The sequence below is a fragment of the Pygoscelis adeliae genome, unplaced genomic scaffold (genome assembly GCF_000699105.1).
Source record: "Pygoscelis adeliae isolate BGI_AS28 unplaced genomic scaffold, ASM69910v1 Scaffold584, whole genome shotgun sequence".
Classification (NCBI taxonomy): domain Eukaryota; kingdom Metazoa; phylum Chordata; class Aves; order Sphenisciformes; family Spheniscidae; genus Pygoscelis; species Pygoscelis adeliae.
The window spans coordinates 120888-133757 of record NW_008824602.1 but is presented as its reverse complement, the minus strand read 5'-3'; the positions used below and the strand labels follow the sequence as shown (position 1 = coordinate 133757).

The 12870-nt window shown below is 48.7% G+C and overlaps 2 protein-coding genes across 2 annotated transcripts in view; one reads left to right on the top strand and one right to left on the bottom strand.

The window, feature by feature from the left end:
- Nucleotides 1–74: 74 nt before the first annotated feature.
- Nucleotides 75–12870, bottom strand: part of DPP7 (dipeptidyl-peptidase 7) — a 30565-nt gene continuing 17769 nt past the window's right edge. Inside the window, exons 8-13 of the mRNA XM_009322343.1 lie at nucleotides 12714–12774; nucleotides 4462–4580; nucleotides 4219–4375; nucleotides 3834–3898; nucleotides 2933–3003; nucleotides 75–2376 (exon numbers count right to left, since the gene is read on the bottom strand). Coding sequence (XP_009320618.1) covers nucleotides 2235–2376; nucleotides 2933–3003; nucleotides 3834–3898; nucleotides 4219–4375; nucleotides 4462–4580; nucleotides 12714–12774 — 615 coding nt within the window. The 3' untranslated portion in view covers nucleotides 75–2234. The remainder of the gene's footprint in view (nucleotides 2377–2932; nucleotides 3004–3833; nucleotides 3899–4218; nucleotides 4376–4461; nucleotides 4581–12713; nucleotides 12775–12870) is intronic.
- Nucleotides 5650–11961, top strand: LOC103915505 (kelch-like protein 13). The gene is made up of 4 exons (XM_009322339.1): nucleotides 5650–6672; nucleotides 7977–8229; nucleotides 10124–10284; nucleotides 11481–11961. The coding sequence occupies exons 1-4, from the start codon at nucleotides 5650–5652 to the stop codon at nucleotides 11877–11879; spliced, it is 1836 nt and encodes a 611-aa protein (XP_009320614.1). The 3' UTR covers nucleotides 11880–11961.

Below are 12870 nucleotides of genomic sequence, written 5' to 3'. Positions count from 1 at the left end.
TGGTGGCTGCTGCTGTTAAGCTCTTCCCTTCAGCTCAGAGAGCACCACACAACCAGGGTTTTCCACTTAGATCCCATTCTTCCTTGCCCAAGGCTTCAAAACGTTATGGACGTCTGTGGAACTGGCTTCAGACTTCTGCCACAGTTTTTGAAGCCTGTTTTTGTTATTTTTAGCACTGCTCATCTATCATCTGCATGGAAGTCTATGTGTATCTTGTTCATCCCTTTGCCATAGCATCTGAAAGCCTTTAGTTCATCCTTCCGTATAAATCAAACCATTTGTGTCCCTCACACTGTGGATTCCTTTGGGGCAAGTACTAGCTGCAAGAGGAAAAGAAGAGATCAGTATAGTCCGTTACAAGAGGGTTAAAGAACTATCCTTCTGGAAGGTCAAGACATCTGGGCCTCTGTTCACTCAAAGGCACAAAACAAGCCGCTGGACAAAGGCGGTAACTTGCAGATCGCTTTCCAAAAGACTCACACTGAACTTGGCTGCTTTAATGCAGCCAGCGGGTTGGTTTAATTAGGGTGCCTGCTTGCTGGGAGCGAAGGATGCTGTTAGAAAGGTAATACAAGCAAGGTGTAATCCTCCAGACACATCCACCGCTGTCTGCTTTTTTAATGTGGTGCTAGTCCTGAATAGTTGCTGGGGTACAGCAAATCTAAATTCTGAAAAGTTGGTGGGGGGCGTCTGTGAGCGTGGAGGGTGAATGCCAGATTCTGGCATCTCAGTAAGGCTGGAAGTGGCAGCGCTGTGTAAGCCATAGTTTCAGCAACAAACCTGAAGCCTGACGTCAGTATGAGCAAAAGGGACGTTGACAGCTCTTGGCAGAGATGTAGAGGTTTTCGTCAGCGCAAACAGAGAAGATACGGGTCTTATTGAGGATGTGGTTCCACTAACAGTCTTAAAGCGTTTTTCTTTGGGGGCTGGAGTTTGACTAATCGGGTCTTCCATATGTTGTCCTTCATTTGTACGTATCTGAAAGATCTGATAAATGGACTTCATCTGTTCCTGCTCTTCCCCCGCACTCCTCACCTGGGGGTGGGGGCAGAAGCTCTGGCCGTTTGTGTTTAAGAACAGGGAAGAGATAAGCGGGTCGTATGCAAAAAGCCCTTTTGTCAGCACCCAAATATTGTGAAATAACATCGCGACATCGTAGCTCTGGGAACCAATCGTCCCGTGACGGCAGGGAGGACCCAGCAGTGCAAATACTTAACACAAAGCCTTGTGTTTGAGCAATGTAACAGAAGCTGAAGCAATGCCATGACTCTGCCTGTATAAGTGATGTAAACCTTTGATGACCCGGGAGGCTTCTCCACTAACTCATAAAATCATTGTAAATGGATCAACTGAGGCAGCCAATTGATTACCGGGATTTAATATTTTTGCAATTATGCTAGTATTTATTGGTGCATAGTAATTCCAGTAGGTAAGAATCTACCTGTTTATGTGCAAAGAGGAGTTTACTCCACCTGGGAAGGTGGGAAATATCCTTTTTTATCTTCTTTGGTTATACTACCAAGCCATGAAATTATATCATACACTTTAATAAACTTGTAATTTATTTTAAAAAGATCTGAAGATGTTTGAAGTGGAAGCGTGCTTTACTGGTCACTAATACAGAACTCTTGAGTGACAGCAGTACACACCGGGATTACTTTGTGTAAATCTTCAGCTCAACAACTGGAGATCTCTTGCGCAAGTTAAAAACAAAACCAAACAAAAAAACCAAACGCACAGCACTGGATGAGGCTGACAGAGTCTTTTTTTTTATATAACTGGTCACTAGTGGAGTCCCCCGTGAACCTGTGTAAGTAATGACCATACCTCTGCTTTTCTGCTCGTCACCTAATATTTACATTTTGCCTAAAAATAATTTATCTTCAACCTTAAGGTGCCTCCTGCAACCATACTGTTCAGGACAGTGATGGTTCTTGGGCCTCCCAGGCAAGCTTTTATTATTTCCACTGCTTATAATGCCGTCTCATTCTGAGCAGGTGAGCGTGAAACCCACACAATGCGGTTTTGGCTTCAGTCAGGGATTTGGCCTTTTGCTTTTCTTTTGATGCTTGGTTGAGGGCAGGTGGGACAGTTCAGAAAGGTGAATTTCCACTGTCATGGCAGAGGAGATAACACTTTCCCAAACAGCACGGGCACAGCTCAGCAGGCTGCTGTCGTCTTGTATCCCGGTGGCAGCCTCGCACCCCTGCCGGGGGCTGTGGGGATGGATGTATTCACAGCCATCCGCCCGCCGGAGCTCCCGAGCGCTGCTCCCGTGCTCTTTCCATCCCTGCAGATTTCACCCAGCCATTGATGATGCTTGCCTCGAGCTGGCGCACCTCCGTGACGGACGGGGGGTCAGCTGGATTGTGTCCTCTAGAGAAAGCAGAGCAGCGTGAGCTAGTCAGGGGGCAAAGAGGTTCTTTGCCTCTTGCACGGGGAAAGCCAAGCCAGGGAACTGAAGGACAGAGATTATCTGTTTTTACTTCATATTTATGTCCTGGAAAACAAGTTACGGTGTCACACCCACCAGGAGAATGGGAGGCTGGCTTGAGAGCCCTGAGCTCTCCCGTGGCTGTTGCTCTCTCTCCTCCGGGCCTGAAGGCTGATGGCTAATGCCAAGAGACGCTGGACTACTTGACATGACTGATCACTACAGGCTATCACACACTTGTGCCGATCCCTGTGCAAGAACAGGTTCTAATGAAAGTACGTGAGCTCAGTGCCGAGTTCTGCACAGCCCGGCTTCCCTGCAGGCTGCAAGAGCCCTGTCCGGGGTACGAAGATTGCTCTTCCACAGGTACGCTGCAACAGTCTGGTATCCAGTCCTCTTTAAGTAAAGTATCTCCTGGTTCTTTGGACTGTGGCTGGCTACGATCAAACACCCAGGGCAGTAGGGTTTTTGTCAGCCAAAGGAGAGTTCAGTACTTACCGGAGATCTAGGTGATGAGCACCTCCTCTAATGGTCAATGCAATTAGTGAAGGACTGAGGCTGCTGTTTATCTGGAAGGAGAAGGAGCAGAGACAAACTCTCACCAAGTTACTGGGCAGAACCGGACATCAGTTCTGAAAACTGGAAGACGAGCTGGGCAGGACTGAGGAAAAGCGTGGGAAGAGATCCTTGGTACGGCTGATGCTATGCGCACGGCTAACAGCCCTAATGTGCCAAATCAGCTGTCTCAAATGAAGTGAAGGCTTCCCCCAAGATGAAAACCGTCAGGTTTGAAGTAACAGGCTCCTTTGGGTCCACGCACCTAAGCAGCCTGTTCCTCTTGCAGCTGGGATTGCCAAGCCAGCCTAAACAAGGAACTCCTGCATTACAATCAGGAGCTCAACTAACTCAAAATCCAGTTCTGGGTCATTTTTGTTTTTAAATTTTAAACTAGAGCTCTGCCACCACTCTGAAGTTTTGTTGAACCTAAGCCAAAATATGCCCTGGTTCCAGTTGCTGCTTACAGCAACCGCTTGGTCTCACAAAGTGTGCTGAGACTGGAGACAGCAAGGAGCGCTTGCCGTAAGCACTGAGACCAAGTCTCAACACAGGAACACAATGGGTTGTGACTGAGACCCTGGGTGTTGGGTCAGGCCCTGCTGTGTCTGCACTGGTGAAGCCACCTTTGCTTCATCAGTGTTCCTGGTTAATGCACACTATTCAATGTGTCCATCATTAATGTCCTGAGGCTCCTGAATGGTTCAGCATAAAACAGCCACTTGCAGAAACTCAAATGGGCTAAAGATGAATTGCCAGTGCTGCTTTGAAAGTGAGAGGGAGGCGGTGTATCACCTGGAAAGGCTGCGCTCTGAGCTTGGTGTGCAGAAGCGCACATGCTTACCCCACCTCCAGCCCATGGGTCCAAGTCTCCATTTGAAAAAATGATGTTGCTTGCACTTTTCAGGTCTGAAATTCAGAGAGATGACATTTGAGAGACCGCCTTCATGCCCATTTACCCAAATGTGTTTGGCTACTGCAGCAACATGGCCAAGAACAGAAAACACAGGAGAATAAAACAAATTCTTGGCAATTTTTAGGTTTTCCACTTCTGTCTCAAGGAGGCACAGAAAGGTTTGTTTGGCTCAAGTTAGCACAAGACTGTGACTTTCTGCCAAGACTTCTTAGTGCGCTGTGTCTGTCCCCACGGAGCTCAGCTGGGTGGGGGGGGATGGACAGGCAGACAACTACAGGGTAATGCAAAGGGACGAGCAGACAGCACAACTCACCTCCTCCCCAGAAGTTTGTCCGCAGCCAGTGTGCTCGTGGCCTCACGTGCCATTTGCGCCAACAGTACTGCTCTCGCATGGCCTCTGTGAAGGGCATCTTGGGGAACATGTCTGTCACGTTGTTGCTGTTGAAAGTTAAGTTGATCTCGGTGCAGACCTAAGAAGAGAGGTACAAGAGCTGCCATGGGGCCGGGGGATAACCAGGGCAGCAGCTGAAACCTGTTGGTGTCTCCAACACCTTACCTGGTAGTCCCAGGCCTCAGCGTCTGAGCCGATGCCGCAGCCCGTGGGGTCAGCGCAAGACTGGTACAGGTGGTATATGTCGTAACACTGTGCCGAGCCGGAGGAGTTGTAAAACACCCCTGCCAGGTGGGAACACAGCACAAAGTCAACCTGTCAGTACCTCTCTGCTGTCTCACCCACTGCTCCTGCACAAGCTTCACGGCCAAGACCAAGCAGAGGGGTAGCTATCCTAGCTGGGCAAGCGTGTAAGGCTGGGGCAGAGCTAGCAGGGTCTGCACCAGTGTTAGGTTATGATCCCAACTTCATGCCAAAGCTTTCACATGGTCTCAAGACTGGCTGCATGATACCCTTTGCTTCTGCTGTATCCACAGGGAGGAAGAGGCTCCCAGGTGCTCTGCTGTCTCTGCTCGTGCCAAAAGGCAAGTGACTGGCTCACTAGTCCTTGGGAGAGCCCTAGCCTCCAGTCCCTAACGTGCCCAGGAGCAGGCTGTGTACAGGACACTAGTTGAATGCTTCAAACTGAACAGGACACAACTGCTGAGACCTTCCCACCCCCTCCCTGAAAGTAGCTGTCGTCTGAATGCATCAAATTTAGTCAGAGGGCCAAGGGTGGCACGTCACAGACAGGATTTTGTTTGACTGTTGTTCAAGAAGGAAGGACAGCATGTGCAGGCTTGCCCAGATGAAAGAGCACCTGACCAGGCGCCGCAGGGAAGCATAGCTGGGGAGCTGCAGAAGAATGAGCTGCTTTTTTGTGTGGATGGGTCGTTACCAGATAGCGAGGAGGAGGAATGCGGCTACGCTGGTGGCCATCCGCTGCTGCCAGTGTCACAGCCCACAGGCAAAACCCACAAACACTGTGGGTTTTGTGCAATAACCAGCACCAACAGCTCCATTTGCAAACGGTCCCACACGGCTCTGCAAGGCACACGGCGCTCTCTGCGCCTGCAAAGCACCGGGCAGAGGCCACTGAGGAGGGAGGCTGCTGCAGCTACTGCCTTTTGGATGGCTCTGTGGCGTGGGCAGCACAGCCTCAGCTCCCTCGAAGCATGAAACCACTGGTTCAGCTGCAGAAGACTGCCCAGGAGGTACACTGAGTGTATGCAGCGAAGAGTCCTGGGGCTGCTCCAGGGCCACACACCTTTCAGAGCAATGCTGCTCAGCTCGCAGGCCAGCACGGCGAGGCTCATGTCAGACACCTACCTGGCAAAACTCCTGGAAGGGCTCAGCAGCCTTCGCTCGCAGAGCGCACTGTGTGACGTGACGCTGGAGGCCGAAGGGGTTTGCTTTCCAGCCCACAAGATCATTTTAGCATCAGCAAGTAATTACTGCAAGATCCTGTTTGTTGGAAACTTGACAAGAGTGGGGAGCCTGGATAGTAACATCCAGTTGAAAGCCGTCAGTGCTGCCGGGCTGAGGAATGTTCTCAACTTCATTTACTCCAACAAACTAGACCTCTCATTACAGAATATCGAGGAGACCTTCAAAGCCGCAGAAACCCTCCTGGTTCGGGAGGTGATCAAGCTGTGCTTTCGCTTTCTGGAGGGTTGCTTGAACTGTGAGAACTGCATGGATGTTCTTAACATCGCTAAAAAACTTGGCCCAGCAGAGCTGAGACAGAAAGCCATGTGCTACATAGGGCAGCATTGCAAACAGATCCTGGCTGATCCTCAGTGCTTGAAAGACCTGGACCGAGGAACCCTTTGTGAAATTTTAGACAGGACTGACACCGAGGGATGCAGCGAGCTGGAGCTGTTCAGAGCCACTGTGAGCTGGCTGCAGCATGACCGCATGCGGCTGAAAGATGCAGCAGATATTTTAAAGCGCATAAGATTCCCTCTCATTCCTTTACGGGATCTGCAGAGATACGTCCAGGAAACACCTCTTATGAGGCTGGATTCAGGCTGCCACAGGTACCTGCAGGAGGCTCTGAATTACCACTCCCAGCTGTATGCGCAGCCAGTCATGCAGACCCAGAGCACGAGCCTCCGCTCCAGTTCCACCATGCTGCTTGTTGCTGGTGGCAGAACCGCCGACAACTGCGTGTGCAGAGAGATGTGGGCTGCAGACCAGAGCTGCAGCACCTGGCACAAGGTCGGGGACCTCTGTGTGCCAGTGTACAACCACTGTGTCGTCATTATCAATGACTTCCTCTTTGTCATTGGGGGACAGTGCAAATTTGATCCCATGGGAAAGCAGCCATCAAATGAGGTAAGACACAGGGAACCTTTAGCCTTGGAAAAATGGCTGGGTGAGGAAGGGAGGGAGGGAGTTATTCCTCTTTCCCACCACAGATCTCCCACCTCTACGTATTTCTTAGCGCTCTGTGCAGTACTGAAAGCCCTTGGGAATACAGCTTCCAAACTCTCTGGGAAGCAATCAGGTCCTGCCCTGGTCTCACCTTGCTCTTACTGCAAATTGTCATCCTAATCTGTACAACTTCCACAGCACAGGTTCAGCCAGGTCCACATCAGTCAATCAAGCAACCCCATGAATGCTACCCCTGTCTCCATTGTTGCTGCCTTGGGACTTGGGCTCGGGAGGCATGGTTAAAGCCTACCATTTCACTTGAGAACTGTTCCTTCCTTGGTTTTGCCCTTGAAAGGCAAATCTGCTTTAGTTCCCAGGACCTTCCCCTTCTACCTGGAGAGTAAAAAGACTTGTGCAGGATTTTATGTTCTCCTAGATAGTTTCAGTGAGCTTGCTAGAAAAAAACAGCATGTTTTTCTTTCCCATGCTCCCAGCGGGCTTATTTCAGCATTGTACTTAGTTCAGCAGTGCCACTGCAAACAGCAACTCTCTTCCACTGCCTTGAACGCAGGAGGCAGCTCAGCAGCAGTGGAGCAGAGGATGCTGAAGCAGCAGGGGCACGGCACTAGCTGCTGGGCTGCAGCCCAAGCCTAGCACTCACTGCATGTGGTTCTGCAGATACTACCTTTGCTCAGTGACCTGGGCTTTCTAACCAGGACTGACAAAACAAGCTTGGGGAGGTATTTACTGCTGAACAAGATGCAAGTGGAAGCCCAGCCTTAGCAGAGGTGCTGTGCCCCTGTGGTGATGCCACCAGGAATGAGGGGAAGGGAAGCCGCTCCTGCCTTCTCCGGGCAAGAGCAGCAGGCAAAGCTCAGCTGCTTTCTTTACTACACACTCAAACAGTAGCAGAGATGCAAAATGTGCTTGTTTAAATCTCACTGAAACTGTTTTCAGCTGACACATGCTAGCTGGTGTTTGAAACAAAGGTATTTCATTAAGCCAACGTGTTTCACCTCCTGCTTGCTGCAAGCTAAGAGCACAACCTGCCCCTAGACCCCCACAGAAAGGCCATAACTGAGCCTCCAGCTCCACTGGGGAGGCACTGCTGTATCAGCTGCCTGGCACTGGAAGTTGAGCCTGTCCAGGTCTGAATATAAAACCTTCCTCAGCCCAGGGAAACGTTTATCAGCTGTTGAAGCCACAGGAGACGCAAGCCAGCCACCTGCCTTCTGCTAACCATCACCCATCTGCTGTTATCCTAGGTTTTCCGATTTGATCCCCGCAACACTTCGTGGCTCCAGGTCGCCAGCATGCTGGAGAGGCGGACACGCTTCTACGCGGATGTACTGTCTGATCGCATCTTCGCCGTGGGTGGTGGGACACTGCTGGGGACCCTCACCCGCACCATGGAATTGTACCAGCCCGCTGACAACAAGTGGGAGTTTGCAGCCCCTTTCCCCATGCCTGTTGCTGATCACGCAGGCACAACCCACAAGGGAATCCTCTATATTTCAGGTGATAGAGCTAGTAGAAAGCAGCATATTGTCATACAGTTTCGTTGATTTTTGCTGGCATCTTAATGTCACAGTCTAAGCCTGCACCCACACCAATAACACCCACAGCTCCGGTACCCCTTTCCTGCTGTGTTAGCACAGCCTCACTGCCCTCCTGAATGGTAAGGATTATTTTCTTTCCAAGACGTTAGAGGTAACATTATCTGCTTGCAATCCACACCCCTGCTTGCCTTTGACCTTGCAATCCTGGCTAAATCCCAAGGCTTTGCTGTCTGAAAAGGTAAACCAGGAGCAGGCTGCCATAGTGTTGGGGATGGGATTAAACCCCGGTATTGATCTGAATGGAAGATGTGGGACTAACCCTACTGCGCTGCTTTGTTAATCTGTACAAAAAGAGGTATAATGCAGGCTCTTACCCACTGAGCCTGTACAGCTCTTGCCCTACAAGGGATCCTCAGTCTTTACAGGGATCTTTGGTAGATGGTGCAGGATGTTTAACAATGAAACAGCATGGGTTTAAACACTTCAGGAGATTGTTGTAGGATCTTCAGCTTTTGTAGCTACTAATTTGGACTTGAAAGATAGTCTTTGGTTTGTCCTAGGAAAAGCACCGTGTTGTTTGTGTTACTGCCTCTGCAGTTAAAAGTCCTGGGCCCGTCTGCCATCACTGTAGGCTCCCTGCTTCGTAAAGCAGTTACGGCCAGCTGGGATCACTGTAATGATCTAGCCTAGATTAACTTCAATTGCACAGTTGCAATGAAGGGCACTTCTCTGTGATGGACTGTACACCCGAGGCCCCAAGGGCAGGGAAGGCAGCACACGGGCTGTCCTACCAGACGTGTACCCAACTGACAGCAGGGCTCCTGCACTGGCAGCGCAGATGTCTGGAAAGGAAGGATAATGGTTCAGCTGGGGGAATGGCTGAGGCTCAGGTTCAGGTCCCTGCTTTGACTTGGCTGGCCCACGGTGCCACAGGCAGCTCATTTAACCTCTGTGGTCTTGATTCCTACCAGAGAGCAAGGACAAAATTGTCTCACAGAGCTTCAAACATACCGTAGTGATCTAGGCTGGATAACACCATACCCCTTGGGTATAAGATCTTACCTACCTATAGCATTCATTTCCTTCTAAACTAGTGGGGTAACTGCAAATTTGATTTGGCCAGCCTACAGCCCTGCCCAAGCAAACTGAAAAATTAAGAGCATTACTTCGGTACAAGATTTAAACACAAGCTCCATGCAGACAAAGTGTCCACGCACAGAAAGCATCAAAGCTCAGGTGAGCTGGGGCTTATGGCCAACCTGAAATATCATCTTCCTTGTTTGCAAAGACTCTCTGCAGGCTGGAATTCAACAGGCAGGCACTTGGAGGCATTTACCCTTCCCATAGCAGCACCTTCCTTCTGCAAGGAGCTTTTTATAATGCACCCCTGAAATACACAAGTGAGTGCCTAGTAAAGAGAAAGAGTTGACAATAGCACTGGCAGATTGGCTCTGACCTGTCGAAGATCCAAAGTTCAAACAGCTTTGAACACTTTTCTATCAAACCACCATTCTGTGACTGTGCGTGCTGGAAGCAGATTCCCTAATTAAAGCTGTTCCTGGTTACTCTTGAAATACCCCAAGAGCTTTATTCAAAAATCTTTTGTGGAAAATTATTTACGGAAAGAGCTGGAACTGGTTTGTTTGGGTTTTTTTTTCCTCTTTAAAATACCTAAGAAGCTCAGGTTTTAAATTTCACACTGCATCAGCTCTGCAGAATGGTGTGAAATTTTAAACCTGAGCTTCTTATGTATTTTAAAGAAAAAAAATGAGCTCTGCTGATATTTGCAGAAGGTTTGCTGGATGTCAGAGAGGATGATGGATAGATTTTCAAGACTTCTGCTTTCCTTCTAGGGGGCTTTTCTGGGGGTAAAACCTTACGAGACACTTACAGCTACCTCCCTCGCCTCCGACGCTGGATTGGCAACAGTGCCATGGCTTTTACCCGCTGTGATCACGGGATGGCTACAGTCAGGGACAAGATCTTTTGCATTGGAGGAAGGACACTAAAAGGAGTAAGTTCATTTGCTCTTATAATCCTAAATCTGATCCAAAATGGGGTCTCTGTATTGCTAGGCCCTGACTGTTTTATTCCAACAGGTTGACCAGTAACTTCATTATTTTTGGTCTCTTAGTGGACGGGCACAGTTGTAAGTCAGGCCAATAAGCTTATGAAAAGGTGCCTGCCATTACAATCGTGTGCATTAGAAGCTGCCCTGTTGTCACACTCTGTTTGCTAGAGTACAAAGGCTGTTTGTTTAAAGCATTTTTTTAAATAGAGAAAACATACGGTGGAGGCGCAGCCTGCTAACACAGGAAAACCTAAGCGTAAAACTGGTCACGTACCTGCCCCAAACACACTGACCACCTGATTTTCCTTGTTCGAGCTGAGAGGGGGCGAAACACTGGCAGATGGGAAGAGGACTGCACTGTGGTGAGGACACTAGCCTAGATTTTAGAAAAGGTGGGCTCAAGTCCTGGAATGCAAATGAAGGCTCTTCAAACCTGGATTTCCCATCTCTGAAAGAAGAGGGAAAGCACTGCCCAGCCTTCTGGGAAGAAACCTGACAGGGACTGAAAGTCTCACTGTAAGAGAATCCCATTCCCTGAAGCCAAGAGAACTGAGTTTTCAAAGATCATTCAGCAATTCCCAGTCGAAAGTGTAAAGGCTCAGGGCCTGGCCCCACTTTACTGTAATGGGTAAGGTTTCTTTGCAAGGAATGAGGGTGACTTAGAGTACTTAATTGTTCACTTTGAGGAAGGGTTAGAAATCTATAAAGAGAAACTCCACATCAAGGCTGACATCAAATTCCTCCAGATGACACAAACTCAGTTATTGTCCACAATTCAATGCAATATAGCCCTCTTTAGATGATTTCCTTTGTCATGTGTTAAATGTCTGGACAGCAGGCAGGACTTGGGCTATGCCAGTTCCAGCAGGTCCCTGTGGCACCTTGCTCAGCTCACTCCGCTGATTTTCCAAGAAGAGCAAAGCTCCTTTAAAGCCATGCCATTCTGGTATTTTATTCAGCTTCTTTTGAGGCTCTGATTGCTAAATATGGATCGAAAATCTGTCACCTTGAGCCCCATGGTATTCAAATAGATGTTGAGACACTGGTTTCCTTTACCATGAACCAAGCGAGCATGACGTGACAGTGATGCCCACTCGAGGCGTGGTACGAAGGGTGAGTGTTGGTCTGGTTCTTTGCAGGCGGAGGAATGGATTCACGTCAACGAGACAGAGTATTATTGTCCTGTAAGCAATCAGTGGACAACGCTAACACTATCCCCATTCAACTGCTGCCAGTTCAGCATCACAGCCCACGAGTCTACGCTCTACCTCGCAGGAGGTGGGTCGCTGCAGCACATGCAGAAAGAAGACAGCGTTTTCCTGTATGACACAGAGGGGCGGGTATGGAAGAAAGCTAGTCCCCTGCCTAAAGCTCTGGTGGATCATGCCTCTTGCATGATTAAACTGTCCCAAGTGAATGCAGCTGGTGAGATAGGGAGAGGCACAAAGCGCTTCCCCACGGGCAGAAGTAAGAAATCTACCCTCAGCTTGTTCATCACAAAGAAACAAGAGTCCCACTCTGCCTCAGAAAAGAAGTAGGATGTGAATACGTCAAGCAGATCTGACAGTGTTTGCCAAGACATTAGTATTTTAACAACTCTTCTAGTTGCCAGCCAAACATCTTTAGCAGTGATTTGGATTGGTATGTTTCTGATTTGGTGCTATCATGGTGACATGCATAATTTGCAAGAAAAAGAATTACTTCCCAATCCTACTAAGCTGCATTAAACCCATAAGAATTCCTTAAATCATTTTTTGTCATTCAGAACCTGTTTTTCTGAATAATGATCAATGTAGAACTTATTTTTAATGAGCAACTTGAGAGATTTTATGAGGAAGTCATCAAAAGAGCTTTGAATTCTCTCTCTAACAATTTCCTTACAAACACTGCTGGCTGACAAATTAAGTACTCACAGAGATAAATATACATGAGGTATTTAAGACTGTCTTGCCACTGGATTAAGACCTTAGGGCACTGTGACGACCACCTTGTCCTCAACAAGCAGACCAGAAAACTTCTTTCAGTGAACGTGCATTAAACCTGTGACTGCTTGAGCCAGAGTATGGGTAAACTTTTAGAAAAGAACCAAGGACCTTTGAAGCCCACATCCCATGGACAGTCAACAGGCTAAGGGGCTGCAACAGCTGAAAAACCTGAGGAGGATAAGTTTGGAAAGGTGAGAGAACGAACCCATGGGCCACCATGGGACATCCCAACGGACAAAGCCAATATGGGGCAAAATGTCCCAGTGGGAGATCGGAGTCGTATCAGCTCCCAAGATACACAACCCGCACAACCCAACGGCTCTACATACAGGTGCTTCTAGAAAACAGGGCGTTAAATAAAAGACCAAGCTGATACTATTAACTCACCAACAAGAGCAGCCAGGCCTTGAATTGGGTCTGTGTGGGCAAGGATTTGTTCACAGCCAACCTGGATGAGACACATTACAGGCAAATTGCAGACAGGATAGCTAACAGTCTCTGCTCCGCAGAAGGGCTAAGCTGGAAGAGTCATTAAAATTATCAC

What these genes read in the sequence shown, in the direction of transcription:
- LOC103915505 (XM_009322339.1), top strand. Translation starts at nt 5,650, where the DNA reads ATGTCAGACACCTACCTGGCAAAACTCCTGGAAGGGCTCAGCAGCCTT. An exon ending in GAAAGCAGCCATCAAATGAG is followed by an intron (nt 6,673 to 7,976) that starts GTAAGACACAGG and finishes CTGTTATCCTAG; the next exon opens with GTTTTCCGATTTGATCCCCG. An exon ending in GGGAATCCTCTATATTTCAG is followed by an intron (nt 8,230 to 10,123) that starts GTGATAGAGCTA and finishes CTTTCCTTCTAG; the next exon opens with GGGGCTTTTCTGGGGGTAAA.